Genomic DNA, 27444 nt, shown 5'->3' with positions numbered 1-27444 from the left:
AACAAACAGAAACAAAGCGAGGAGTGGTGCCACAAGCTTGTAACCCCAGCATTTGGGAGGCTGGGACAGGAGGGTTGCAGTTTGAGGACAGCCTCAGCTACTTAGTGAAGCCCTCTGCAACTCAGTGAGACCCTGTTTCTAAAATTAAGAATAAAAAATAGGGCTGGGGGTGTAGCTAGAAGGTAAAATGCCCCTGGCTTCCATCCCCACTACTGCACACACACAAAAAAGCCCAGAACTAGATGGTTTCCCGAGTGAATCTTACAAAACTTTTATAGAGAAGCTAATCCCAACACTCCTCAATGTATTCTGTAAAATAGAAATAAATGTGACTCTCTCGAAGGTAACATCACATTAATACCAAAATCAAATAAAGATAGCTCAAAGCTGGGTGTGGTGGTGCATGGTTGTAATCCCAGCATTCAGGAGACTGAGACCGGAGGATCATGGTTCGCAGACAACCTCAGCTACTAAGGTAGGCCCTTCGCAACTGAGTGAGACCTTGTTTCAAAAATAGAAAGAATAAAAAAAAATAGGGCTGGGTGTCACTCAGGAGTAAAATGCCCCTGAGTCCCATCCCCGGTACTGCAAAAAAACAGCTGAAGAAGAAAACTCTCGGTCTGTATCATTGATGAACTTATATACACAACTGCTAAACAAGATATTAGCAACACGTACTCAAAACCACATCAAGAAAATACACACCATGACCAAATAGGGTTCAGCCCAGGGATGCAAGGCTGGTTCAACATACAAAAATCAATCCATGTAATTCATCACATGAACAGACTCAAAAGAAAAAAAATCATATCATCATTTCAATAGATGCTGAAAAAGAATTCAACAAAATCCAACACCCATTTACGCTAAAAGCACTGAAGAAAATTGGAATAGAAGGAACACACCTCAACATCATAAGGGCAATGTGCAGTGTACATATAGGCCCACAGCCAACATCATATTAAACAGGGAAAAACGGCCAAAATTTCCCCTAAAAAAGGAACAAGACCAGAATGTCGATTCTTCTTCTTCAATAAATGACTTTTTTTCAATATAGTACTTGAGACTCTAGCCAGAGCAATAAGGTAAGAGAAGGAAATCAAAGGAGTATATATAGGAAAAGACGAACTAAAACTATTCCTATTTGTAGATGACATGACACTATATTGATGAGGCCTAATAAACTCAATCAAAAAGCTTACAGAACAGATCAACAAATTCAGCAAAGTTTCTGGATACAAAATCAATCTTAAAAAATCAGAAGCATTCCTGTATGGCAACCACAAATCCAATGAAAATCCAGAAAATATTTCTACTCAGGATATCCCCCCACGCACAAAAAATACTTAGGAATAAACTTAACCAGGAGATAAAACAACTCTACCAAGAAAATGATAAAACACTGAAAAAGGAAATTATAGAAGGTAGATGTCCTTTCCCATGCTCTTGGATTGGCAGAATATATATTAATATGACCATTCTTTCAAAAGTGATCTACAGATTCAATGTAATACTAATTAAATTACTAAGGTCATTCCTCAAAGACATAAAAAAAAAATCTGTCCTTAAATTCATTCGGAACAAGAAAAAACTCAGAATACCCAAGTAGTTATTAGCAACAAGAACTATGCAGGAAGCATCACAGTACTTGACCCCAAACTATACTACAAAGCCATAGTACTAAAAACAGCATGGTACTGGCACCAAAACAGACACATGAACCAATGGAGCAGAATAGAAGGTTCAGCAACAAATCTGCACACTTACAGCCAGTTGATTTTTGACAAAGGGGCCAAAAACATACACTGGAAGAAAGATAGCCTCTTCAACACAGGGTGTTGGCAAAACTGGTTAACCAGATACAAATAAACCTCACTTTATCACCCTGCACAAGAGTTAATTCAAGAGGATCAAAGAGTTGGAAATCAGACCTGAGACCTTGCAGCTCCTTGAAGACAGTGTAGATCCAACACTTTAACACATAGGCACAGGTAAAAGCTTTATCTACAGGACCCCAAAGGCACAAGAAATTAAAAGAAGGATCGATACGTGGTATTGCAAGAAACTGAAGAGCTTCTGTATAGCAAAGAAAACTATCAAAAATCTCAACAGAGACATCAAAACAGAATGGGAGAAAATTTTTGCCAACTATTCCTCTGATAGAGGACTGATACCTAGAGTATACAGAGAACTCAAGAAACTCACCACTAAGAAAACAAATAACCCAATCAAAAACTGATCAAGTGAACAAAATAGTTACTTCAAAAAAGAAGAAATTCACATGGCCAATAAATGTATGAAAAAATGTTCAACATCATTAGCAATCAGAGATGCAAATCAAAACTACCCTGAGATTTCACCTAACTTCAGTTAGAAGAGCAATCATTAAAAACACAAACAAATGCTGGCAAGGATGTGGAGAAGTGGGAACTCTAATACACTGTTGGTGGAATTGCAAATCAGTATAACCACTTTGGAAAACAGTATGGAGGAGCCTCAGCAGAATGGGAACAAACCTACCATATGATCAGCAATGCCACTTCTGGGTATCTACCCAAAAGAATGGAAACCAAGCTACCAAACTAATGCATGCGTATCTATGCTCATACCCGTACAATTCACAATTACCAAACTATGAAATTAGCAAAGATGTCCATCAACAGATTACAGAACTATGAGATATGCACACAACTGAATTTTACTCAGCCATAAAGAAGAAACAAATTACAACATCTGTGGGAAAATGGATGGAATTGGAGAACATTATAAGTAAGATTAGTCAGTCATTAAAAGTAAAAAATCAAAATTTCTCCCTCATATGCCATAGACAGGGGAAAAAAAGGGTCATAGGAGGGCTCTAGATGAGAAAGGAGAAAGCACAGACAAGCAAATAAGGAGCGCTAACTGGGGGTGACGAAAGGGGGAAGAGGAAAATTCCCTAATGTACATGATGTACATTCATAAACATATCAAAGTCAATCACTAAGCCAACCATGAGAAGGAAGAAGGAGGGAAGAAATGAGGTGGAAATTGAAAGAGGGCTAAAGGAATGATGTGTGCATGTATGCCTATACCATCTTGTATTCCATTAAGATGTATGACTACAATACACCAAAAAAACTTTGTTTTTTTATATATTGCAAATAAGATGACATAAAATAATAATATATAAAATATCATCATTCAAACATCCACATAAATTTGGATGTATGGGGCTATTTTTCCTACTCAGTCACTAAAGGTCTTAAACTGGGTAGAAGATTTTTACAAATTATATATGTTACACATATTTTTTCAAAATAACAATAAAAACAAAACTATATAGTATTAATAAGACAAAAAGCAAACAATACTTCACTACCAAATTTAGAAAGTTAACTGTATCTGTACAAATCTACTTTTCTTCCTATTGTGTAGGTGAACTGTCTAGACTCATCAAAAGCTCCTCCCTGCTTGGTACTGGATGAGGAAGAAGAACCTGTGACTGCTTACAGCTCTCTCATGCATCATTGATTCCTTTTCTCCTAGATGCAGACTGACTGACTGACTTATTTATTTATTTAGTCACTGGGATTGAACCTAGAGGCATTCTACCTCCACACTATACCCTGAGCCCAATTTTTTATTTATTTGGGAAAAAACGTCTCGCTAAGTTGCTGAGAGCCTTGCTAGGTTACTGAGGCTGGCTTTGAACCTGTGACCCTCCTGTATCAGCTTCCCTCTTAAAATACCCCTAACTTGTGCCGGGTATGGTGGTGCATCTTATAATATTAGTACTTGAGAGGCTGAGACAGAAGGATCGCACAGGTTACTTAGTAAGACCCTGCTTCAAAAACTATAAAAATAGGTCTGGGAATGTAGAAAGCTCCTGGGTTCCATTCCCAGTACCACAAAAAAACTAAACAAAACAGAAAACCCTAACTTTTTTTTTTTTTTTTTTACCCTATCTCTTCTGTCGGCTACCAATCCATTTCTCCTACTCTTTCATAGCACTGGTCTTGAAAAGTATGGTTTACAATAGTTAACTATTCTTTTTCACATATTCCATATATATATTTGTGCCCCCCCCCCACTCTTTGATGGTACTGTGGGTGGAACCCAGAGGCTTTCTGCCTCCGGGTTATACTCCCAGACTTATGTGGAAGCAGGGTCTCACTACATTGCTGAGAGGCTCACTAAGTAGCTGAGGCTGGCTTTGAACCTGTGCGATCCTCCTGTCTCAGCTTACCAAGCACAGGGATTACAAGTGTGCGCCATCACGCCCGGCTATTTGTTCTCTTTGAATTCTCACTCCTGGTCTCTAGTGACCATCTTTCCATTCTCCCAATTTCTCATTTCTCTCATTACACCAACTCATTGAAATAGCTCCTGTGTAAATAGGCACGGTGGCGCACGCTTGTAATCTCGGCATTTGGGAGGCTGAGACAGGAGGATCATGGTTTGTGGCCAGCCCCAGCTACTCAGTGAGGCTCTCTGCAACTTAGTGAGACCCTGTTTCAAAATAAAGAGGAAACATAGGGCTGGGGGTGTACCTTAGAGGTAGAATGTCCCTGGGTTCCATTCGCAGCACCACACACACACACACAAAAAAAAAAAAAAAAAAAAAAAAAAGAAAAGAAAAGAAAAGAAAAGAAATAGCTCCCGTGTTCTGTACGTCTTTACTGTGTCATTTCTAGAAGCAATGGTTCTTCTAGAAATCCTAAAAATTTATGCACATATAATTGTTTATAAATTCTTAAGCCTTAAAATACTTTTTACAGATAGTTGTATTTAACAGTCTTAAACTTTAAAATTTAAAGTATATATTTAAAGAGAATTCAAAGGATACATTTCATTGTAAAAATATCAAGAAATATAAATAAAAGTTCTCCTTTCCTTTCCCCACCAAATACCATTTTTCTCAACAAAGCTAACCTGTGTGATAAAAATCTGAATATTTCCTAGATCAGTTTAGACATATATATAAGTTTCAAGTATCACAGTTTTTATTTGTTTGTTTTGTTTTGTTTGTGTGGTACTGGGAATTGAACCCAGGGGCATTCTACCTCTGAGCTATACCCCCAACCCTATTTTTTATTCTTTATTTTGAAACAGAGCCTCACTAAGTAGCTGAGGCTAGCCACAAACCTACAATCCTCCTGTCTCAGCCTCCCAAGTATGGGGATTACAAACGTGCGCCACCACACCTGGCTCAGAGTATCACAGTTTAACCATTCCTTTATTGATGAAAAATTATTCTATTTCTAATTATTATAGAGATTGCTGCAATAGAATATTTCTTATGTATGTATCTTGGTGCATATCTGCATTTTTCTACTTAGATATATAAAAGAAAAGCCACTAGTTGAAAAGGAATACATAGCCAGGCATAGTGGAGCACACTTGTAACCCAGCATTTGGGAGGCTGAGACCGGAGGATCCCGGTTCACGGACAGCCTCAGCTACTTAGTAAGGCCCTCTGCAACTCAGTGAGACCCTGTTTCAAAATAAAGAATAAAAAATTGGGCAGGGGGTGTAGCTCGGAGGTCAAATACCTCTGGGTTCCATCCCCAGACCTGTGGGGGGGAGAATAAAAAAAGAAAAGGAATACGTATCTTAAAATTTTAAATAGGCACTGGACATGGTGGCACACGCTTGTAATCCCAGCATTTGGGAGACTGAGACAGGAGGATCCAGATTTGCGACCAGCCTCAGCTACTTAGTAGAGACCTCAGTGAGACCCTGTTTTAAAATAAAGAATAAATTGGGTGTGGTGGCGCACGCTTGTAATTCCCGCACTTGGGAGGCTGAGACAGGAGGATCGTGCAGGTTCGAAGCCAGCCTCAGCTGGCTTGAGACCCTGTTTCCAAATAAAAAATATAAAATAGGTCTGGGAGTGTAGCCCGGAGGTAGAAGGTCCCTGGGTTCCATCCCCAGTACCACCAAAATAAAGAATAAAAAACAGGGTTTGGGGTGTAGCTCAGAGGTAGAATGCTTCTGGGTTCTATCTCCAGTACCAAAAAAAATTTTTTTTCAAATAAGCTGCAAAAACTATCTTTTAAGAAAATTTCTTTCAAAAGGGATTTTTTTGCTTTATACCATTTCAATTTATGTCAGTCTTTTCAGCAGTAGAAAATCCCCCTGTTTTAATTTATATTTCATGAATTACTAATGAAGTTATACTTCAAGTTTATTAGTTTTTACCTTTTATTTTTGTGTGTGGTACGAGGGATGGAACTCAGTAGCTTTCTACCACTGTGTGATACTCCCAGACCTATTTTATATTTTATTTGAAAAAAGGGTCTCACTAAGTTACTGAGAGCCTCACTAAGTAGCTGGGGCTGGCTTTAAACCTGCGCGATCCTCCTGTCTCAGCCTCCAAAGTAGGGAGATTACAAGCATGCGCCATCTTTTGTGGCTCATCACCATTTACTGGATAGTCCTAATCCTTTTCCCTACTATCTGAAATTAGATTCTTATCATAAATGAAATGCACACCTTCACACGCACATATATACACAAAGAGACAGAAAGGCATTTATATATTTATTTGGATATTACTGATGTCTCTTTCTCTTTAAATACCCTTTGTATGTACTTTTATTTTATTTTTTATTTTATTTTATTTATTTGCGGTACTGGGGATGGAACCCAGGGCCATTCTACCTCTGAGCTACACCCCCAGCCCTACTTTTTATTCTTTATTTTGAATCAGGGTCTCATTGAGTTGCAGTGAACCTCATTAAGTAGCTGAGGCTGTCCTTGAACCACAGTCCTCCTGTCTCAGCCTCCCAAATGCTGGGATTACAAGTGTGGGCCACCACATCCAGCTTGTACTTTTATTTTTAAGATTATTACTTTTAAAATTTCTAATCTGCTATTTCATTTGGCCCAATATAGATCATCTTAGGATTTTACCTGAAATGTGAAGTGGAGAATTATCTTTCAAAAGAGAAGACGTGTAACCCATGTCTTTGCACCAGAAAGCAATCATAATAATGGGTTGATAAAATGAACTAATTTAAACAAGGTAAGATATGTAGCAAGTATAAAGCACACAGAAGTTACACTGATCCTTTGCCTCCCTTCCCTCCAAATCTTACCTGCTGCAAACTGAGAATGAGGGTCTTGGCACACTGAATTTTGTCAATCTGCCTGGTTTTACTCAGTGTTTCCTTAATAATATCACCATAGTCATTATAATACTGTGAGGAAAAGAAAAAATTAAAACTTTTAAGTTATTGAAATTTTATGTAATACAGAATGGATTAGTGAAAGAAAAGGTGATTACAAAAGGCTTCATTTTGTCTTAAACATAAAGTGATTAAAAGGTACTGTTTAAGTTAAAGCAACATATTTTGATTATAAGATTAGACTAATGACAATTAATAATAAAACTATAAAATCTGGGAATTCCAGAAGGAGAGGTAGTGATAGAAATGAGAAAGATCTCTCAGTCTTCAGAAGAGGCTCAAACAGATGCCATCTATGACGGTATGAATTTAAAATGTCCCCAGATCTCACATGGTAGACAAGGAAGGACTTGTTGCTGGGGAAGGGTCCTGGGGATGTGGCCAGGGACAGTGTGTTTCCAGCGCCAGCTGCTACAGCTTCCTTCTCTCTCCATGAGCCTTCAGGAGCTAAAACAATCTTTCACCCTCTCTCTCTGTTCCCCACCATTACCTCCTGAGGACTTGCAGCTTCAAATCCTGCTTGAAAGCTTATATAATATGAATTGAAATATCTAGAACTGTGAGAAAATAAAATTCTTTTTAAGTTTTATGTGTCAGGTATTGGGGTGTCAGTGATGAGAATGCTGAATAAAACACCATCTAAAGGAGCTGGGCGTGGTGGTGCATGCTCATAATCCCTGTGCTTGGGAGGCTGAGAGGAGGATTGCACAGGTTCGAAGGCAGCCTCAGCTACTTAGTGAGGCTCTCAGCAACTCAGTGAGACCCTGTTTCCAAATAAAATATAAAATGGGTCTGGGAGTTTGGCCTGGAGGTAGAAAGTCCCTGGGTTCCATTCCCAGTACCACCACCACCAAAAAAACAAACAAAAACAAACAAACAAACAAACAAACAAAAAAAACAAAGAGCTAGGTTGTGGCCCAGTGGTAGAGTGCTTGCCTAGCATGCACAAGGGCCTAAGTTTGATATCCACATTAAAACAAACAAATAAATATAAATAAAAGAAACAAATAATGTTTATTATGTTATATTATATATTAAATAATATATATTATTTGTATTAAAACAAACAAATAAATATAAATAAAAGGTGGGTCAAAATCTCCTGAAGAACTAAAACCAACACATTTTAAATTGCTTGTGTCTGGGGATATTACAGTAATAGACTTAACTTTTTGTTGTTGTCTCTGTGGTACCCAGAGGCATCCTACCTGAGCTACATCCTCAGTCCTATTTTATTTTTAAAATAGGATCTCAAATTAAGAAAAAAATAGAGCTCGGGTGTGGTTCAAAGGTAGAATGCTGCGGGTTCAATCCCCAGCACAACAAAAAGAAAGAAATAAAGAAAGAGAGAGAGAAAGAGAGAAAGAAAGGAAGAAGGAAAGAAGGAAAGAAAGAAAGAAAGAAAAGGAACACCAACCTGTCCCTTTACAAATATCTGGGTTCCACCTTAGATATTCTCATTTAGATTGAATGAAACCCAGGTATATATGATTTGGAATAATGCTGCAGATAACTGATACATAACTGGCACAATGAATAACTCCTCTAAATATTACATCACTTGACTTGAAGCTGAACCTAATAAACAAGACTATAAACAGTGCTTGTGAATACTTATAAGTAAAATTCAAAGCTGGGCATGGTGGCGCACGCTTGTAATCCCCACGCTTGGGAGGCGGAGACAGGAGGATCACGCAGGTTCAAAGCCAGCTGTGCTGGTTTAAGAGATCCTGTTTCCAAAAAATAAAAAAAGTATATAATAGGTCTGGGAGTGTAGCCCGGAAGTAGAAGGGCTTCCAGGAACCCCAGTACCACTAAAAAAAAAAAAAAAAAAAAAAAAAAAAAAAAATCAAGCCAGCTGGGGTGGCACATGCTTGTAATCCCAGTACTTGGGAGGCTGAGACAGGAAGAACTGAAGGTTTGTGGCTAGCCTCAGCTACTTTGTGAGGTCCTCCACAACTTAGTGAGACTCTGGTTCAATGGTTCAAAATTAAGTATAAAAAATAGGGCTGGGATGTAGCTCAGAGGTAGAATGCCTCTGGATTCAATTTCCGGTATAACACACACACACACACACACACACACACACACACACACAAAAAAAAAAAAAAAAAAAAAAAAAAAAAAGAGATTCATAGTTGGGCATGTTTGTGCACATCTGTAATTCCAGTAAATCCCCATAACTCTGGAGGCTGAGAGAGGAGGATCACAGGTTCAAGAATAGCCTTAGCAGTGTAAGCAATACTCTTAGCAACCTGGTGAGACCCTGTTTCAAAAAGAAAAAAATAAAAAGGCCTGGGGGTAGCTTGGAGGTAGAATGCCCCTGGGCTCAATCTCCAGTTCCAAAAAAAGAGGGGAAAAAGAAAAAGACAGAATGAACAGCAGCCAATCGGTATTAACATGCTACTTTATGTCTATATCCCAATTACTCAATTAATCTATAAGCGCCTTCTGCAGGGGTTGTATTTTATTTATACTGCTACCTACCAGCACAGGGCTCATCCTGCAGCTGTTTAGCAAATTATGATGAGCAGCTTCTTACTACAGGTTGCGTATCCCTTACTAGAAATGAACAGGACTTCAAGTACTACAGAGTTTTTCAGATTTTGGAATACTAGCATAGATTTTACTAGTACAGCATTCCTAATTTGAAAATACAAAATCAGAAATGGTCTAAAATGTGTATCTTTTTGAGTGCTGTGATGCTCAAAACATTTCAGGTTTTGATCAGGATGCTCAATCTGTATATCACAACTGAAACGTTACCACACCTGAATATGAGGAGGATATCAGTGGATCGAGTGGCTCACGAAATTTCCTGAACATGAACAAGACAGAACGTTCTCTCTGACCTGAGAACAAGGCAGATACAGGAAACCGCGCAGAGTCCCCTTCGATCTGCCTGTCATGCCACACTACGAACAGTTTTGTGCACTGTTTTTTCCAGAGGGCCGGCAACAAAAATGAAGTTTATGGAAAAGACGGCAGACAGAAAGTGAATGTGTTTTAAACATAAATGCTAGAAACTCCTACTCCATGGGATCAATACAATGGTATAGACTGATGAAGAACTTATATAAAGACAAAGTTCATCAGAAAATTACCCATGATACATGGCGAAAGCTGCCAAGTTGTTTTTCTCATGATCTGGTCATTTTTATTACAAACTTTTTTGATACTGAGAAGGAGAAAAATAAGAAAATGAAAACATACCTTCATGTAGTGTTTAAATATGTCTGCAGCTGCATGCATGTCAACAATATCATAAATGATAAGTTTGCTGAAGGCAGCAAGTAGATTCCTTCTCTTATGTAAGGCCTCGATTTTATTAGCTTCATCTTCTTCATCACCCTCTAACCAGAGAAAACATGCTGGTTATGAATTTTGGTCTTTTACCCAAGTAAAGCAATGCAGACAACTTGGGATACTTGAAAATTAACTGAACAGTATAACTTCACAAATAGGAACAATGCAGTTTTAGATAAGTCAAAAACAGCTACACTGATGATTTAGAATGTTACTTAGTTACATACTTATCAAACAGTAGGCATTAATATTCCTATGTCTAGCTGTCTATCTTAAACACGGTATTTTCCAATTTCAATATTTCTTATATGCTAATACATTCCCACAGAAAAGAAGTCTTTGAAAACTTCTGAGACATAGGTGAAAAGTTCTTTGAGAAAATATTTGGCAGAGTAGCTGGGCATGATGGTGCACACTTATAATCCTAGCATTAGGGAAGCTGAGACAGGAGGATTGCGGTTCACGGACAGCCTCAGCTACTTAGTGAGGCCCTCTGCAACTTAGTGAGAATCTGTTTCAAAAATAAAGAATAAAAAATAGGGCAGAGGGTGTAGCTCGGAGTTGAATGTCCCTGCGTTCCATCCCCAGACCTGCACACACACACACAAAAAAGGCAGAGTAATGGAAATACCTGGAGCAGTTTATTTTCAGGGTTTGACCCGAACATGGCTACATTATCAGTGGATAAATATATTTTGTACACCATGTTAAACACATAAGTTTTTTTTTTTAAAAAAGAAAACCTTATGAAAGCCTTTTAAAGCACGCAGTGTTTCTTCCTCAATTTTTCATTCCCATATCCCACTGCACTATCTAGTTCTAATCCTAGAAGTCTTCCTACAAGGCTCCAGATGGCAACAGTTTGATCTCACTAAGTTGCAAAGGGCCTTGCTAAGTTGCCAAGGCTGGCTTTGAGCCTGTGATCCCCATCTCAGCCTCCCAAGTACTGGAATTACAAACGTGCACCACAACGTCTAGTTCTTCTCTTCTTTATATGTATGTATTAATTAAAAAATATGCTTTCAATTTAGCAAGACCCTGTTTCAAAAAAATAAAAAATAAAAAGGCTTGAGTGAAGTGCAGGAGGGAAGACAGTCCTGGGCTCAAACCCAGCATAAAAATATGTTTTTCTAATCTTTCTTTTTTATTCATTACTTCTGTTGTAAAGAACCAAATGCTTTGAGAAATTGAAAATATTTGCTAAGCAGCAGGTAAATCTTATGTCTTGAGATCAATGTAAATTCTACGCTGATTAGATTTAATGTAGTCACCACACTGTTCTACAGTGTAGTATTTTCTAAAGTGTCCTATTAAGTAAAGAACAAGAACATTTTGTTGTTGGTGGTGCTAAGGACTGAATCTAGACCTTCTACATGCTAGGTAAGTGCTTTTTAAAGAACCTAACCGTGTCAAATAGAGGTGTGGACCAAATATGCCTCTTAAATCATTTTACAGTGACTACATCAATCATTTAATAAATTATCTATTCTAAATACACAGTTCAAATACTTAGTGAGGCCCTTTGCAACTCAGTGAGACCCTGTTTCAAAATAAAGAATAAAGCCGGGCGTGGTGGCGCATGCTTGTAATCCTCGCGCTTGGGAGGCAGAGACAGGAGGATTGCACAGGTTTGAAGCCAGCCACGCGGGCTGGCTTAGGAGACCCTGTTTCCAAATAAAAATGTAAAAAAACAGGTCTGGGAGTGTAGCCCAGAGGTGGAAGGGCTTCCAGGAACCCCAGTATCACAAAAAAAAAAAAAAAAAAAAAAAAAAAATAGGGCTAAGCCAGGTGTGGTGGTGTATGCTTGTAATCCCAGTATTTGGGAGGCTGAGATAGGAGGATTGTGGTTCGAAGACAGCCTCAGCTACTTAGTGAGGCCCTGCGCAACTCAGTGAGACCCTGTTTCAAAATGAAGAATAAAAAAAAAAACCCACAAACAAATAAAAACAACAACAACCCCCCAAAAAAACCCCAGTTAATCATTAACAATTTAGTTTGATTTTGCAGGCTCAACACAATTGTGATTAGTGAGGTTTGACAATCATCTTTCAGCATTTAATGTCTCATAATTATATTTTATTGAAGTAATATATAAAAATTACTGAGGAGTAGAAAAGAACCTAGATGTTTTTCCCTTAGAAAAACTGAATTTGGGTGCAGTCAATTAAAAGCAAAACCTAGTCTATTCATAACTTGTATATGTGGGAAATGACAGATGTATATGATTATTCATTGCAGTTTCTAATACCCGAAGATTACAAACTATATATCAGTGAATGTAAACAGGGTTAAACAAATTTATGGTGTATCTACACAAAGACATACTATGTGGTTGTTCAAAAAAGAATAAAAAAGGCTCTCTGTAAAAGGATAGGGAAAAAAATTCTAAGGTACTTTTAAAGGACAGAGATGACATTTTATGTTTATGTTCTTGTCGGTTTCTGAAATACATGAATCTACTACTATAAACTTTTCCTAGAGAAAAAAAATCACAGCAATTATTAGGATAGCATTAGATTTTTTTTCTGCCCATTCTGGGGGTTAGTAAAACATGAATGATATTGCTAAAATGAGAGCTATAAATACCCATGCTCTGGTTCTCCTCATCCTGGTCAATGAAAACATGATCCATCACAAAGCTGAGGAGTTCAGACTGGAGCCCAGTGTCTGGATTAAACACCAGAGGGTGAAGGCCTTCTCTGCCACCTGTCATTAACTGGTGGCTAAAAATCATCAAAAGATCACAGAGTAACATGAAAGCCTGGAATGCAAAGGGAATTCATCAGCGAAATAGTAGACGAATATAGACATGACTACAAATCAATGTGAATGAAACATACTAAATTAAAATAGTTCAACAGCAATGCCCTAATATATATTTTAAGTATTTAAATTTTAACTCCTTAGTTTTAATTTCGTAACCTAATAGTTTTTTCTCATTAAACACTGGTCACATTTGAGACCTTTCCCCCAAATATAATCTCTTTCTTTTATACTTAGCTAGCTGTATTAACTCAAAAATAGCTGACCAAGAGATTTTCACTTAAACTTTAAAAAAATGAATTGAACTCAATCTGGAAATACAAAAGTGATATTACAGATCATAACTCAGGCATTAGAAAGTGACTTTATACCACTAATAAAGCAATTAGCATATGTTTTAAGATAAACTCTACAAATCAACACATTAATATACAGTACTCAAATCAATGAGCTATTATTTGGAATTCTTTTCCTTTAAAAATCTAACACAACAACAAAAAAATTATCCTGTAGGTTTAAAATCAAATTCAAGATCATTAATATATAAAACAGGAACAAAAAGCCTCCCAATAGCTGGGTGTGGTGGTGCAGGCTTGTAATCCCAGCATTCAGGAGGTGGAGACTGGAGCTACTTAGTGGGGCCCTTTGCAACTCAGTGAGACCCTGTTTCAAAAATAAAAAATAGGGCTAGGGGTGTAGCTCAGAGGTAGAATGCCCCTGGGTTCCATCCCTAGTAGCAAAAAAAAAAAAAAAAAAAAAAAAAAAAAAAAAAAAAAAAAAAAGCCTCCCAATAATTTAATCATAAGGAAACAGACACATTTTCTCCAAGACAATGCATTATAGTACGAAGCCAAACATAGTATTTAAGGGATGGGTGAAATAAACATGTACCATCAATTAATAACTGATAGATTCTGTTGTTGCACTACTGATGGCTCTGATACCTCAAAACAATCCATTAAAATTCGTCCTCTAATAGTTGATTTCTAAGGGATAAACCACAATTTGGCATTTATTTGGGGAGAGTTACAAATCAGGCTGTCTAACTACAGCAAGAACCATGGTAGTTCATGCCCTGACTGTGCAACCATGAAATATATCAAGATATTTAGGAAGAACTATTTGAAAAGAGAGAAGCTTAAAGAGAATCCATTCTGGAGATCATCAAAAAGGTCTGATACAGAAACACTGATTTGGGGTTTAAATGGCCAGAGCTGAATACTTCTAGACAGCACTGGTGGAGTCCTGAATATTTAGAGAATAAGGTTTAGCAAAGACCATCTGTTTCCATTTTATGTTAATGCTGATGACTCAATTTAAAAAAAATGACAACCTATTTGTAAGAAGAGATAGCAAAGAATAATACTGTATATGTTAACTTGGCTAATAAACATTTTTAGCCCATTATCAAAATAAGAAATATAAAAAAGGTACTGCCTATTTTTAGTACCATGGTGGCTCATGCCTGTAATCCCAGTATTTGGGGAGCTGAGACAGGAGGATCACAGGTTCATGGCCAGCCTCAGGAACTTAGCGAGGCCTTCTGCAACTTAGGGAGTCCCTGTTTTAAAATTAAAAAGTAAAGTAAGAGCTGGGAATGGTGGTGCACGCTTGTAATCCTAGCATTTCGGAGGCTGAGATAGGATCACGGTTCACGGCCAGCCTCAGCCACTTAGGCCCTTTGCAACTCAGTGAGACTCTGTTTCAAAATAAAGAGTAAAAAATAGGGCTGGGGATATAGCTCAGAGGTGGGATTCCCCACCTTTGAGGCGGGGAGCAAAATAGAGCTGGGGTGTATTTTAGAGATAGAAATATACCCTCCATCATTTCCTAGTATCACTAAAACAAATAATTGAAAATAGGGCTGGGGTGGTAGAATGTCCTTAGGTTCAATTCCTAGTACTAAACAAACAAAAACAAAACCAAACAAACCCCAAACCAACACTTAATGGAAATAGTCTTTCCCTGAGCCCCACTCCAAGGTGTAAGGAGCGTGTTGAGCCAAAGGGATAGTCCCATCAATATCCCAACTTTTACACCACTGTCCAACTACACAGACTCAAGAATTCCTTGCTGTAAATTGGGGCAACACATTCCTATAATCCTAGTACTTGGGAGGCTGAGAGAGGAGGATCACAAGTGTTGAGGCCAGTGCACACTAAACTAGCGAGTTCTTATTTCAAAATAAAAATTAGGGCTGTGAGGGTGTAGTTTGGAGGTAGAATGCCCCAGATTCAATCCCCAGTGCCATACACACAGAAAAACAAATAAATGCAATAAATAAAACAGGGGTGAGAGAAAACTCTCGAACAGATATGACTACAGTGTGAAAGCCACCCGGCCTCTTCCCCAGGCATACTCTGTCCCTAGGGTGCGCTCTTGGGCCTCTCAGCAGCCAGAGGGAAGCGACTTGAGGGGTGCACAGAGCTGAGACGGGATGGCTCAAGGATCCACATGCAAGTAGAAGAAGCTCTTCCTGCTCCGAGGAAGAGGCGAAGGTGAGATGACAAGACGGCAAGCCATGGCCTAAAACCTCAGAATTTTGGCACAGAATTCTTAGGAGTCACAAAAAAACTGATGAAGAAAATAGTTCAAATGATGCTATGTCCAAGGTATGCCTACCGACCTCACTGCTATGCCATGCGCAGGGGTGGCCAGCCAGGTGAGGTCCGAGCGGCGCACCAAGTGGTGTGCATGTTGTATCACTCGGACCCTCACCATGATGCAGAATCACAACGCACCAATTCAAGTATTAAAAAAACCCCGCTAAATCGGAACGTGGTCTTCCAGGTAATTACAGTGTACTGGTCAGAGCAGAAGGATATACTGATACAAGTTTGCTCTATAACTTAAAATATTCAGACATTTATTCTCTTGTCATAGGTCCCATAAATGTTAGGAATACACATGTGTGCTAAGACTTGCCATAACATAATTATACCTTTTTTACTGTTCATCAGCACATTTGGATTGTTTTGACTGACAGCTCTTAGCTGACAATTTCTTACCTGTTCCTTCACTGGAGTATTAACATTAGATAGACATTGCTGGCAGACAGCCAAAAAGGATTTCACTGTTTTCCTCAATACCAACAAATCCTCCTGAAAGACACATTCAAAGATAAAAGCATGAATTGGACTATCCTAGAAAACTGCTAAAAGAAATAATAGAAAAGAGCCAAATTGGTTAACTGTGAAGGAAATATGCAAAACCAAATTCATCCTTGGAAACCAATTAACAGAGTTTTTCCTAGGTCTGACTTATGGAAAGGGCAGGGAAGCGGACAGTCCCAAACATGCAGTACTGTCTAGCAATGAGCTGCTCAGCGACTGCTTCCAACAGATTTTCCTTTATGATCAGGGTTGCCTAGACTCAAGTTAAATTTTTAGCCATTTCTATACCACCACTAAGTACTAGTAAGATGACGGAGTACAGCACACACTAAACAAGCCAAGCACTGCTCCCATCTCCTTAGTGCACTGCCAAGTGCTGGAGAAGAGGCAAGCTTCATGAGTATGGGCTTAGTCTAAGACTGGATGGGTTAATAGGACTTAGATGGCCAGATAATATTCCATATGCAGCAGCATTTGAAAAGTACAGCCAAGCCGGGCGTGGTGGTGCACACCTGTAATCCCCGCACAGCTGGGCGTGGTGGTGCACACCTGTAATCCCAGCGCATGGGAAGCCGAGACAGGAGGATCACATCGGTTTGAAGCCAGCCTCAGCTACTGAGTGAGGCGCTCTGCAACTTAGAGGTCCTGTTTCCAAACAAAGTATAAAATAGGTATGGGACCCAGGCGTGGTGGCGCATGCTTGCAATCTTCGGCTTGGGAGGTGGAGACAGGAGGATCACGCTGGTTCGGAGCCAGCCTTGCTGGCTTGAGAGACCCTGTTTCCAAATAAAAATATAAAATAGGTCTGGGAGTGTATCCTAAAGGTAGAAGGGCTTCCAGGAACCACAGTACCACAAAAAAAAAAAAAAGAGGAAATTTAAGCATACACGCTACCACTGAGCTATAAACCCCACTCCTGAAAGAAAATTTAAACTTATCAAGCATCTGCAATGTACTAGGCACTGGTTTGAAGGCTTATCATTATATAATTTAATATTTATACAGATTCTACCACTGGTACACTCATGTGAGTGGCAGTCCCAGAAATGAGGAGGCTGAGATGGGAGGACTGCTTAAGCAAAGAAGTTTGAGACCAACCTGGGCAGCACAGTGAGACCTTACCTCAAAAACAAAATAAGCCGGCCGTGGTGGCACATGCTTGTAATCCCTGTGCTTGGGAGGCTGAGACTGGAGAATCGCACAGGTTCAAAGCCAGCCTCAGCCACTTAGTGAGACCCTGTTTCCAAATAAAGTATAAAATAGGTCTGGGAGTATAGCCCGGAGGTAGAAAAGCCCCTAGGTTCAACCCCAGTACCACACACACACACACACACACACACACACACGAAAAGAAAATATAGATTCTAAAGAGTAGTCATTATTAGTAGGGGATTGAAACCTAGACTATCTACTATCACTGACATCACAGCTTGCGTTTTCCTGACAAATGGAGAGAATTAAATAATGTAATACATAAACACATGGTAGTACTGAGGATTGAATCTAGGGGCATTCTACCTCTGAGCTACAACCCCAGCCCTATTTTTTGTTCTTTATTTTGAAACAGGGTCTCACTAAGTTACCCAGAGTCTCACTAAGTAGCTGAGGCTGGCCTTGAACCAGTGATTCTCCTGTCTCAACCTCCGGAATGCTGGGATTACAAGCGTGTGCCACCACACCTGGCCCCCAGTAAATTTTTTAGAGACAAGGAAACTGCCCGGGCTGGCTTTGCCTTATAATCCTCCTCTCTTGGCCTCCACAGCAGGTGAAGAAGGAATGAGCTCATTCTGTGTACAGTATTAAAAAGGACTGTGTCTCTTGAAGACCTTTAAAATTCTTGGGATTACAGGAATGCTTCACTATGCCCACTTACTTTTATTTTTTATTTTGTAGTACTGGGGATTGAACCCAGGGGCATTCTACCTATGAGGTACATCCCCAGCCCTATTTTATTCTTTTTTTTTTTTTTTTTTTTTTTTGGTGCAGGTCTGGGGGTGGAACCCAGGGGCCTTTGACCTCCGAGCTATACCCCCTGCCCTATTTTTTATTCTTTATTTTGAAACAGGGTCTCACTGAGTTGCAAGGGCCTCACTAAGTAGCTGAGGCTGTCCGTGAACCGCGATCCTCCGGTCTCAGCCTCCTGAATGCTGGGATTACAAGCATATGCAACCACGCCCGGCTTAGCCCTATTTTATTCTTTATTCTGAAACAGGGTCTCATCAAGTTGAGGAGGGCCTCACAAGTTGCTGAGGCTGGACTCAAACCTGTGATCTTCCCGTCTCAGCCTCTGAAGTACTAGGATTACAAGCATGCACCATCATGACGGGTTCCCAATTACTTTTTTTTTTTATTGCGGTACTAAGGATGGAACCCAGGGGCATTCGACCTCCGAGCTACACCCCCTACCCTATTTTTTATTCTTTATTTTGAAACTGGGTCTCACTGAGTTGCAGAGGGCCTCACTAAGTAGCTGAGGCTGTCCGCGAACTGCGATCCTCCGGTCTCAGCCTCCCGAATACTGGGATTACAAGCGTGCACCACCACGCCTGGCCCCCATTTTACCTTTAAAAGGTACTTTATTGTCAAGCATGGTGGTACATACCTATAATCCCAAGTACTTCAAAAGCTAAGAGCACCATAGGTTCAAAGCTACCCTGATGATAACTTAGCAAGACCCTTTCAAAATAAAAAATAAAAGCAAGGTGTGGTGGTACACACTTGTAAATCCCAGTACTTGGGGGGCTGAGACAGGAGAATTGTAGTTTTAAGGCCAGCCTCAGCCACTTAGCAAGGCTCAGGCAACTTAGTGAGATACTGTTTCAAACTAAAAAAATAAAATAGGGGTTGGGGTATAGCCCAGAAAGAGAATGCTCCTAGATTCAATCTGCACTACTCCTACCCATGAAATAAAAATTTAAAAAGGTTGTGGGTGTAGTTCAGAGGTAGATTACAAGCGTTGCCACGCTTGTAATCCCAGTACCTGGGAGACTGAGACAGGAGAATCACTGGTTCAGGGCCAGCCTCTGCTACTTAGTGAGGCCCTCGGTAATTTACTGAGACCCTGTATCAAAATAAAGAATAAAATAGGGTTGGGGATGTACCTTGGAGGTAGAATGCCCCTGGGTTCAATCTCCAGTATCAAAATATATAAATAGAATAGAAAGTACTTTATTAAACTAAAATTCCTTAAGCTATTGTATTTTGTACAGATGACATTTTTAGATCTTTACAACTCAAATAATGATACTTCAAAAATTATGTGCATTTCCTTTAGCTAACATGAGTGCAATTATTGGAAGGAATGAGATGATCTTGTGTAGAGTAGTAAAAAGGACTATGTTTCTTGACAACCATTAGTGTTCCTATATATAAACATTCAATAACCAAACCTCAACATTCTTTAATATTTAATTTCAAACATTCACAACTCATTGGGGCAAAGATATGAGGTATCAGGCACCTGCAAGAGCGTAAAGAGTGCCATGGGGTAGGTGCCATGGGATAGGTAAGAGGGAAGGGTGGCGGGGGGGGGGGTCTTTTCTTCTTCTTTTTTTTTTTGGCAGTACTGGAGCTCTTGGAAGCCCTTCTACCTCCAGCTACAGTCCCAGACCTATTTTATATTTTTTAAAAATTGGAAACAGGGTCTCTTAAGCCAGCGAGGCTGGCTTCGAACCTGCGCGATCCTCCTGTCTCCGCCTCTCAAGCGCGGGGATTACAAGCGTGCGCCACCACGCCTGGCAAAAGATCCTCTTTTCTTTCCAAATATAGAGTGAAGTTTTCCTACTCGCAACTCCTATTGGAAACCTAGCTCAGAGTCAAAAGCACCCAGGGAAGGGTTCTCAAAGATAATGTGCTTGAAGCCAGGTTCAGGACAGAAAGTATTCAGCTACTGAAACGTCTTTATAGACAAGGCCCAGAATGTTCAAACACTAGGAGGTACTTTTGAGGAACTGTTAATTTATTGTAGCTGGGGCATAACTAGGGAAGAGACTGGCAATGAGCAAAACAAAAGAGGAAAAGGGGACTCATTTCCACTTAAAAGGAAGGCCACTCAAAGGCCACGTTAAATCACTTGCCATTTCCTTGTGTGTTTTGTGGGGTGGGATTGAACCCAGGGTCTTCTGCACACCAGTCAAGTGCATGCCACTGAGCTACAGCCCAGCCACTCTGTAGTATCATTTGGATATTATTCTGATAAGGGAGGATTTTTATCATGGTGTAAATGTTAAACATTTGTGTAAAAGAATCATATTCTAAACAGAATGAAAAATACTGTGTATAGGATAGTTATAGTAGATACAATCTTTTGTCAAAAGCTTATTATATATCAAGTTATATTCTATGTTCATAAATATAAATTTCTCACTGCAAAATAAATGGTAACCTTCCCATTTTGTAGACGAGGAACAGAATGAGAGCACACAAAGATTTCTATGACTGGGTAGGGATTTAAATGGAGGGATGAGTAATGTTCTAAAACATTTTTTCATTTTTTGGCATACAACCCTTACACCCTTAGACTTTCCAAAAACGATGAGTCTTTTTGTGTGCTAATGTATTAACTGATGGCCAGTATTCTATGAGTAGCTTCAGGGTTGGGGCTGGTCACTGGGAAGACCAAATCATGATTAAAGAGTTAGCACCCAGTCAGGCATGGGGGCGCATGCTTGTAACCTCAGCATTGGAGAGGCTGAGACAGAGGACGGTGGTTCGAGGACAGCCTCATCAGCTACTTAGTGAGGCCCTTTGCAACTCAGTGAGACCCTCTTTTAAAATAAAGAATAGAGCCAGGCATGGTGGTGCACGCTCGTCATCCCCGCGCTTGGGAGGCTGAGACAGGGAGATCGCAGAGGTTCGAAGCCAGCCTCAGCTACTTAGTGAGGCTCTCAGCAACTTGTTAAGACCCTATTTCCAAATAAAGTATGAAACAGGTCTGGGAGTGTAGCCCGGAGGTAGAAACACCCCTGGGTTCCACCCCCAATACCACACACACACAAAAGAAATAAAAATAAATAAATAAAATGAAATAGGGCCATGGTGTAGCTCAGAAGTAGAAGATCCGGAGGTAGAAAAACTCCTGGGTTCCACTACCAGTACCACAATAAAATAAAATAAAGAATAAAAAAATAGGGTTGGGGGATATAGTTCGGAGGTAGAATGCCTCTGGGTTCCATCCCAGTACTGAAAAAAAAAAAAAAAAAAAAAAAAAAGGTTAGCAACCCCCATCCCTCCTCCAGAGAGTGGAGGGGCTGCCAGAAGGTAGAGTTGGTAACCAGTGGAAAATGATGGAACTGAACATATCTACATAAGAATGCCTCCAAAAAATCCCTAAAAAGACTGGTTTCAAGGGCTTCCAGATAGCTGAACATATGCCATTTCCTAGAAGGTGGTACACCTTGAGAGAGCATGGAAGCACTTTATCCCTTTCAATCTCTTCGTCTGGTGTTCATGGGTATCCTGTGTAATATTCTTCCTCCCGCCTCAGCCTCCCTCCCAGATATGGGATCACAAGTGTGCGCCGCCATGAACGGCTTATAAACTGGTATCTTTAAGTAGTGTTTCTCTAAGTTCTATGAGCCACTCTAGCAAATTAATAAGTGTCATCAGAGCTGAGTTAAAACTCCTAGTGGTATTCACTGAAGAACTTACTAGTTTCTGGTGGGGAGAAGTCCCTATAGTTCCAAGGTCAGAGCAGTATTTTCTGATGTGAGAGTATAGGAGAAACTGAGTTTTCTTTTTTCTTTTTATTTGGTGGCACTGGGGATTGAACCCAGGGTGCTTCTTTCTACTTCTGAGCTACACTCTGGCCCTATTTCTTTTTTTGGTGGTACTGGCGATGGAACCCTTCTACCTTAGGGCTACACTCCCAGACCTATTTTATATTTTTATTTGGAAACAGGGTCTCTTAAGCCAGTGAGGCTGGCTTTGAACCTGCGCAATCCTCCTGTCTCTGCCTCCTAAGCACGGGGATTACAAGCGTGTGCACCACTACACCCAGCTTTCATTTTTTATTATTTATTTATTTATTTATTTATTTATTTATTTATTTATTTATTTATTTTTTGGTGGTACTGGGGTTCCTGGAAACCCTTCTACCTCCAGGCTACACTCTCAGACCTATTTTTATACTTTTTAAAATTTGGAAATGGTCTCGTAAGCCAGCATGGCTGGCTCCGAACCTGCACAATCCTGTCTCTGCCTCCCAAGCGCGGGGATTACAAGCGTGTGCCACCACGCCTGGCTCATTTTTTATTTTTAAGTAAGGTCTCTCTAAGTTGCAGAGGCTCTCAGGAGGTTGCTGAGGCTTGCTGTGAATCTGTCAGCTTCTCCAGTACTGGGATTACTGGTGTGTACCACTGGGCCCTGTGAATTTGTTTTTTGCCTTAATATTCTTACATTTGGTGGCAGTGATGACATTTGCTTCAACAGCCCTGGTTCATGGACATGTGATCTGGTAAGAGGAAAGAGGGGAGGATGAGGAACCTTTGATTCCTGGATTACTACTAGTCACTCATGGTATAAAACTGCAGCTGCCCTGTATTTTTTTTTTTTTTTTTTACAAAATACAGTGAAATTTAGAGATGTGACAGACTTACCTCCCAAGGAGTAGGCACATAGATACATAAGGAAATACAAAATAATAAGCAGCATGCTAAGTATGATCCCTTGGTTATTTTGATCTATAATAGCTAAAATGAAAATGAAAAGTTCTGGATCAGGCTGGACCAGGCTCAGATGTCAGTCTGAACTCAGGCATTAGCCTCAAAACTACCTACAGAGGGGAAAATTATGCCAGGACAATGGAAAGCACTTATAAGGCTCTTGGTCACCATGAAGGTAGTCAGTATGAGGAGAGGGCAAAACCAAGAAACTACCCAGACCCCGAGGGAGAGGTGAAGGAACTGGTCCACTCTGGAGATGATTATCATCTGTTTCCTACAGAACTTTTACTAAAATGGATTTTAAGAGCAACTAATTTAGGAGAAGTATTTTTGGTTTTAAATGCTATGGAGTAAAAAGCTGGGCATGGTGGCACACACTTGTAATCCCAGTACTTGGGAGGCTGAGACAGGAGGATCACAGGTTCGAAACCAGTCTCAGCAGCTTAGTGAGACCCTGTTTCCAAACAAAATATAAAAATAGGATTGGGAGTGTTGCCTGGAAGTAGAAGGCCTCTCGGGTCCAACCCCAGTAACATACACACACACTGCTATGGAGTGGAAGACCATGTCTGAATTGACACAGCATTCACAGCTCACTAAGCAAAAGTCAAAGATGTCTACACCTGACCCAGACACACAGGACCATATTCCTAGCCGGCTGAGCTAAGTGAAAGTCACTGTTAGGTGTATGTACTCTGAGAAGGGAGACTTCAACTCCATCAACAAATGCCATATGGAACACACAATGCAGCAGCCAATATGCTGTGTATGCAAGCCACGTGAGACTGGCTTTCTGATGATGGGATATGGGTCCACAGAATGTGCCTGTACGCAGGGCACGGTGCCCTTTTATTATGAACCCTTGCAGATAACTGTCTGAAATCAAAGAGCAGTTCCTGAGGGAGGCCTTAATAGACTTGCTCTCAGCTTCCCCTCAAGGATCTCAGAGATGCTAAATAAAAAGATCAGGTTAATTAACAAGTGAATAAGGAAAGTCAAAAGAGAGGTGGACAATTTTAAACTAAGAAATAATTAGGGGCTGGGGTGCAGCTAATGGAGAGTCCCAGCATGGTAGAAACTTTTGCGAATACACAATAAAACTACTGGATACTTAAACTCCAAATGTAATACCTAGTTTAGAGTGTTGCTGCTGTTCTTGGCAATTTGAATCCCCACTTGCTGACTCTGCCATTGCCTCAAAGGCTAATCCATTTATGATCCAGGAACCCTTAAGTTGCCTATTGTAGCTCCAAAATATCTTCTGGTTTCTTTCCTGTAGTGTACAAAGATGAAGGAAGCTAAAGGAGTCAGAGGGACAGGGGAAAAGCAGTGACTGTTAGGACCAGAGCGAGAGACTTGAACCCCAAACTCTCCCCAAATTCTGATGAAGAATAAAATCTACCATGCCGATCCATCCCATACACTATCCACTGAGCATGCTCATGTACTCTCACAGCCTCAGGTCATTCAGCTTCAATTCTTGGTTCTGGCAGGGAAGATAAGGAAAGAAGACTAGGTACTAGTTCTGAGATTTGATGCCAGCAAAATAACAATGTCAACTGAAACACTTCCTCTCAATTAAATCATCTCGAACAACCTAATCAGCAGTAAATATCATTTTCACTTTATATATTAGAAAACCGTCTCAGCATTCGGGAGGCGGACAGCCTCAGCTACTTAGCGAGGCCCTTCGCAACTCAGTGAGGCCCTGTTTCAAAAATAAAAGAGTGAAAAATAGGGCTGGGGGTGCAGCTCAGAAGTAGAAAGCCCCTGAGTTCCATTCTCAGTACCACAAAAAAAAAAAAAAAAAAAAGAAGTTCAAGGTGAAATGATTTCCTTATCTTGCCAGAGGTGGTAAGAAGCGGAGGCAAAATTCAAACTCAGTTTTTTTTTTGGTGTGTGTGGTACTGGAGATGGAACCCAGGGGCATTCTACCTCCGAGCTACACCCCTGCCCTAATTTTTTTATTCTTTATTTTGAAACAGGGTCTCACTGAGTTGCAAAGGGCCTCACTAAGTAGCTGAGGCTGTCCTCAAACTGCAATCCTCCTGTCCCAGCCTCCCACGTGCTGGGATTACAAGCGCGTGCCACCACGCCTGGCTTCAAACTCAGTTTTTAACAACCATGCTCCAGTACAAAAATTGCTGCAAATATAAGAACTGTGAGCGCTTTATAAAGACAAATTTGGAAACTGGGTCAGAATTCAGAATTAAGCTGTCATTTAACAAACACCTAGGGATTGTTTATTACTAGAAAAATCCAAAACAAAAGGCCTATTGTAGGAAGGAAAATCATTACTATATCACTTAGGAAATATTAAGTAGGATAAAACATCTATTTTCTTTTTACTCAAATAAATGGGCCGACAGGAAAGCACATTTCTTTTATCATTAGTTTTGGTAGAGAAAATCTCCAATCTCTGTACTAGAAAGTGAAAAGTTATATTTTGTCTATTCTTAGTATCGCCTTAGGCCTCTAAGAAGCTCAGTTAAAACATTCTTCCACTGTAGCAATAGTTATTTAGAATATGATGCTAGAGATAGAAACTTCTGGCCCAGTGACAATAAAAATAAAACTGGGCCAAAAAAGTATGAACAAGCAGACCAAGATTTAATTGGAGGTTTAACCTCAAGGCTAAAGGGAGCGGAACGTGAATGAATAAGAATCAGGCTGGTCCCTTTTATAGGGCGATTAGGGTACCCAGGCTGCTTCTGGTTGGTGGTTATCTTGGTTCTGGTTTGCCAGGTGGCACTGAAGAAGTCTAGTGTCCTTATCACTGAAAGGGCAATCAGGTCCCATGGGACAACTGCTCCTGCTCAGGGAGGCCACCTCAGTTCCTGTGTCTTTAGGGGTGATCTGCCTGCAGGGCTCTGCTGCTCCGGAAGGCATAGGGCAGTGCTTGAAGACTTCAGGTGCTGCTCTAGGGCTGGGAACAGGACACTGTAAAAGCTGGCAGTTGCATGTCCCTATGAATCTTGAAAATATCTAAGTTACTCTTATCTTGATGTCCTTAGTCTTGAACGGGGATAAGACAGGGCAGGTAAATTTAGGGGTAATACAACTTGTACTCATTAAGTGATCAAAATGCCGGTATTCAGAAGGCCCCGGGAGTGCCTCTGCCCTCTGTCCCTGGCGATCTCACGCAGGTCTTCTTAGTACTGCTGTAGAGCTTAGGTCACAACTTAGATCAATTAGTAAATGAGGCACTCTAACGGCCCCTCTCCCTCGGCAGGTGAGAATAGTACTCAAAAGGACAACTGCAGCAGAGGAAGCTCCACACTATCCTCTAAGGGGGATTCCCTACCAGAAAGCAAGGTCCTAAATCTGGAAGCCCAGCAACTGTTTGCAATACAGCATGACACTCTTAATGGAATGCTTGGACCAAGGCTTATAGCTCTTTATTTATCTAAGATGAATACATTCACTTCTGGTTTCCAGGGGATTTAAAAAACGTTGGAATTGGATAAAATTTTGAGGTTTAGAGTTTGGTATGAATAGTCACCTATTTCTCTATCCCAGATTTTTAAAACAAGAACATTTTGAGAAAAGCACAAGAAATGTTATTAAATAAGACCTGGGTCTTTCTCCTGTAGCCTTCCTAGACAAGCCAATCCAGCACCTGGAGACAATATTAACAGAAATATACCTATTAAAGAACAACTGTGAAGTCATGGGATGACCAAAGGAAAGGCTACATAATCAATGGACAGTTGCTGAGGATAGAATTCTCAAGAAATGGAAGGTGGAGGGGAAGAGCTTAGAGGAAAAGTGAGATAAAATGGTTACACATCAGAAAAATTTGATCCTATAGAACAGCTATCGTTTCTCATCCTTGGCCCCATTCCCTTCACCTCAGAGCAGTTAACTCTGCAGATAGAGGTGCTTTCTGAAGCTTGTTATTACAGGAATCCTGGGCAAAGACCTTGGTTAGCTATTTCTTTTGTGTTCACTGCTACTTTGAAGAAGTAGGGAATCAGAAAGAGATATGGAAACCAACCTGCAGATTTTCATGTATCTGACCCCATTTCTAGGAATGTATGTTTGTGGAAAGAACAGCAAGGTTAAAGAGACTTGGCCACCATCAGCTGAGACAGAAGGCTTGCAGGTGCGAGGCCAGACTTGACAACTCAGTAAGGCTCTCAGCAACCTAGTGAGACCGTTTCCAAATAAGAAATAAAAGCCGGGCGTGGTGGCGCACGCTTGTAATCCCAGCATTCGGGTGGCTGAGACCTGGAGGATCACGGTTCGCAGACAGCCTCAGCTACTTGGCGAGGCCCTCTGCAACTCAGTGAGACCCGGTTTCAAAATAAAGAATAAAAAATAGGGCAGGGGGTGTAGCTCGGAGGTCAAATGTCCCTGGGTTCCATCCCCAGACCCAAAAAAACCAAAAAACAAAAAACCACCAAATAAGAAATAAAAACTTGGGCT

General features: G+C 40.2%; 1 protein-coding gene across 1 annotated transcript in view; it reads right to left on the bottom strand.

Annotated features, from left to right (window-relative positions):
• The window catches only part of STAG1 (STAG1 cohesin complex component), a gene marked incomplete at both ends in the record, with an annotated part of 279463 nt that overhangs the window by 20923 nt on the left and 231096 nt on the right, over positions 1 to 27444 (bottom strand). Inside the window, 4 exons of the mRNA XM_080695497.1 lie at positions 7083 to 7184; positions 10386 to 10525; positions 13065 to 13239; positions 16250 to 16342. Coding sequence (XP_080551623.1) covers positions 7083 to 7184; positions 10386 to 10525; positions 13065 to 13239; positions 16250 to 16342 — 510 coding nt within the window. The remainder of the gene's footprint in view (positions 1 to 7082; positions 7185 to 10385; positions 10526 to 13064; positions 13240 to 16249; positions 16343 to 27444) is intronic.

This window comes from Muscardinus avellanarius, assembly GCF_963383645.1.
Source record: "Muscardinus avellanarius genome assembly, chromosome: 5".
NCBI lineage: Eukaryota > Metazoa > Chordata > Mammalia > Rodentia > Gliridae > Muscardinus > Muscardinus avellanarius.
Note: the sequence above shows the minus strand (reverse complement) of the source record. Positions and strands in the feature narration are given on the sequence as shown.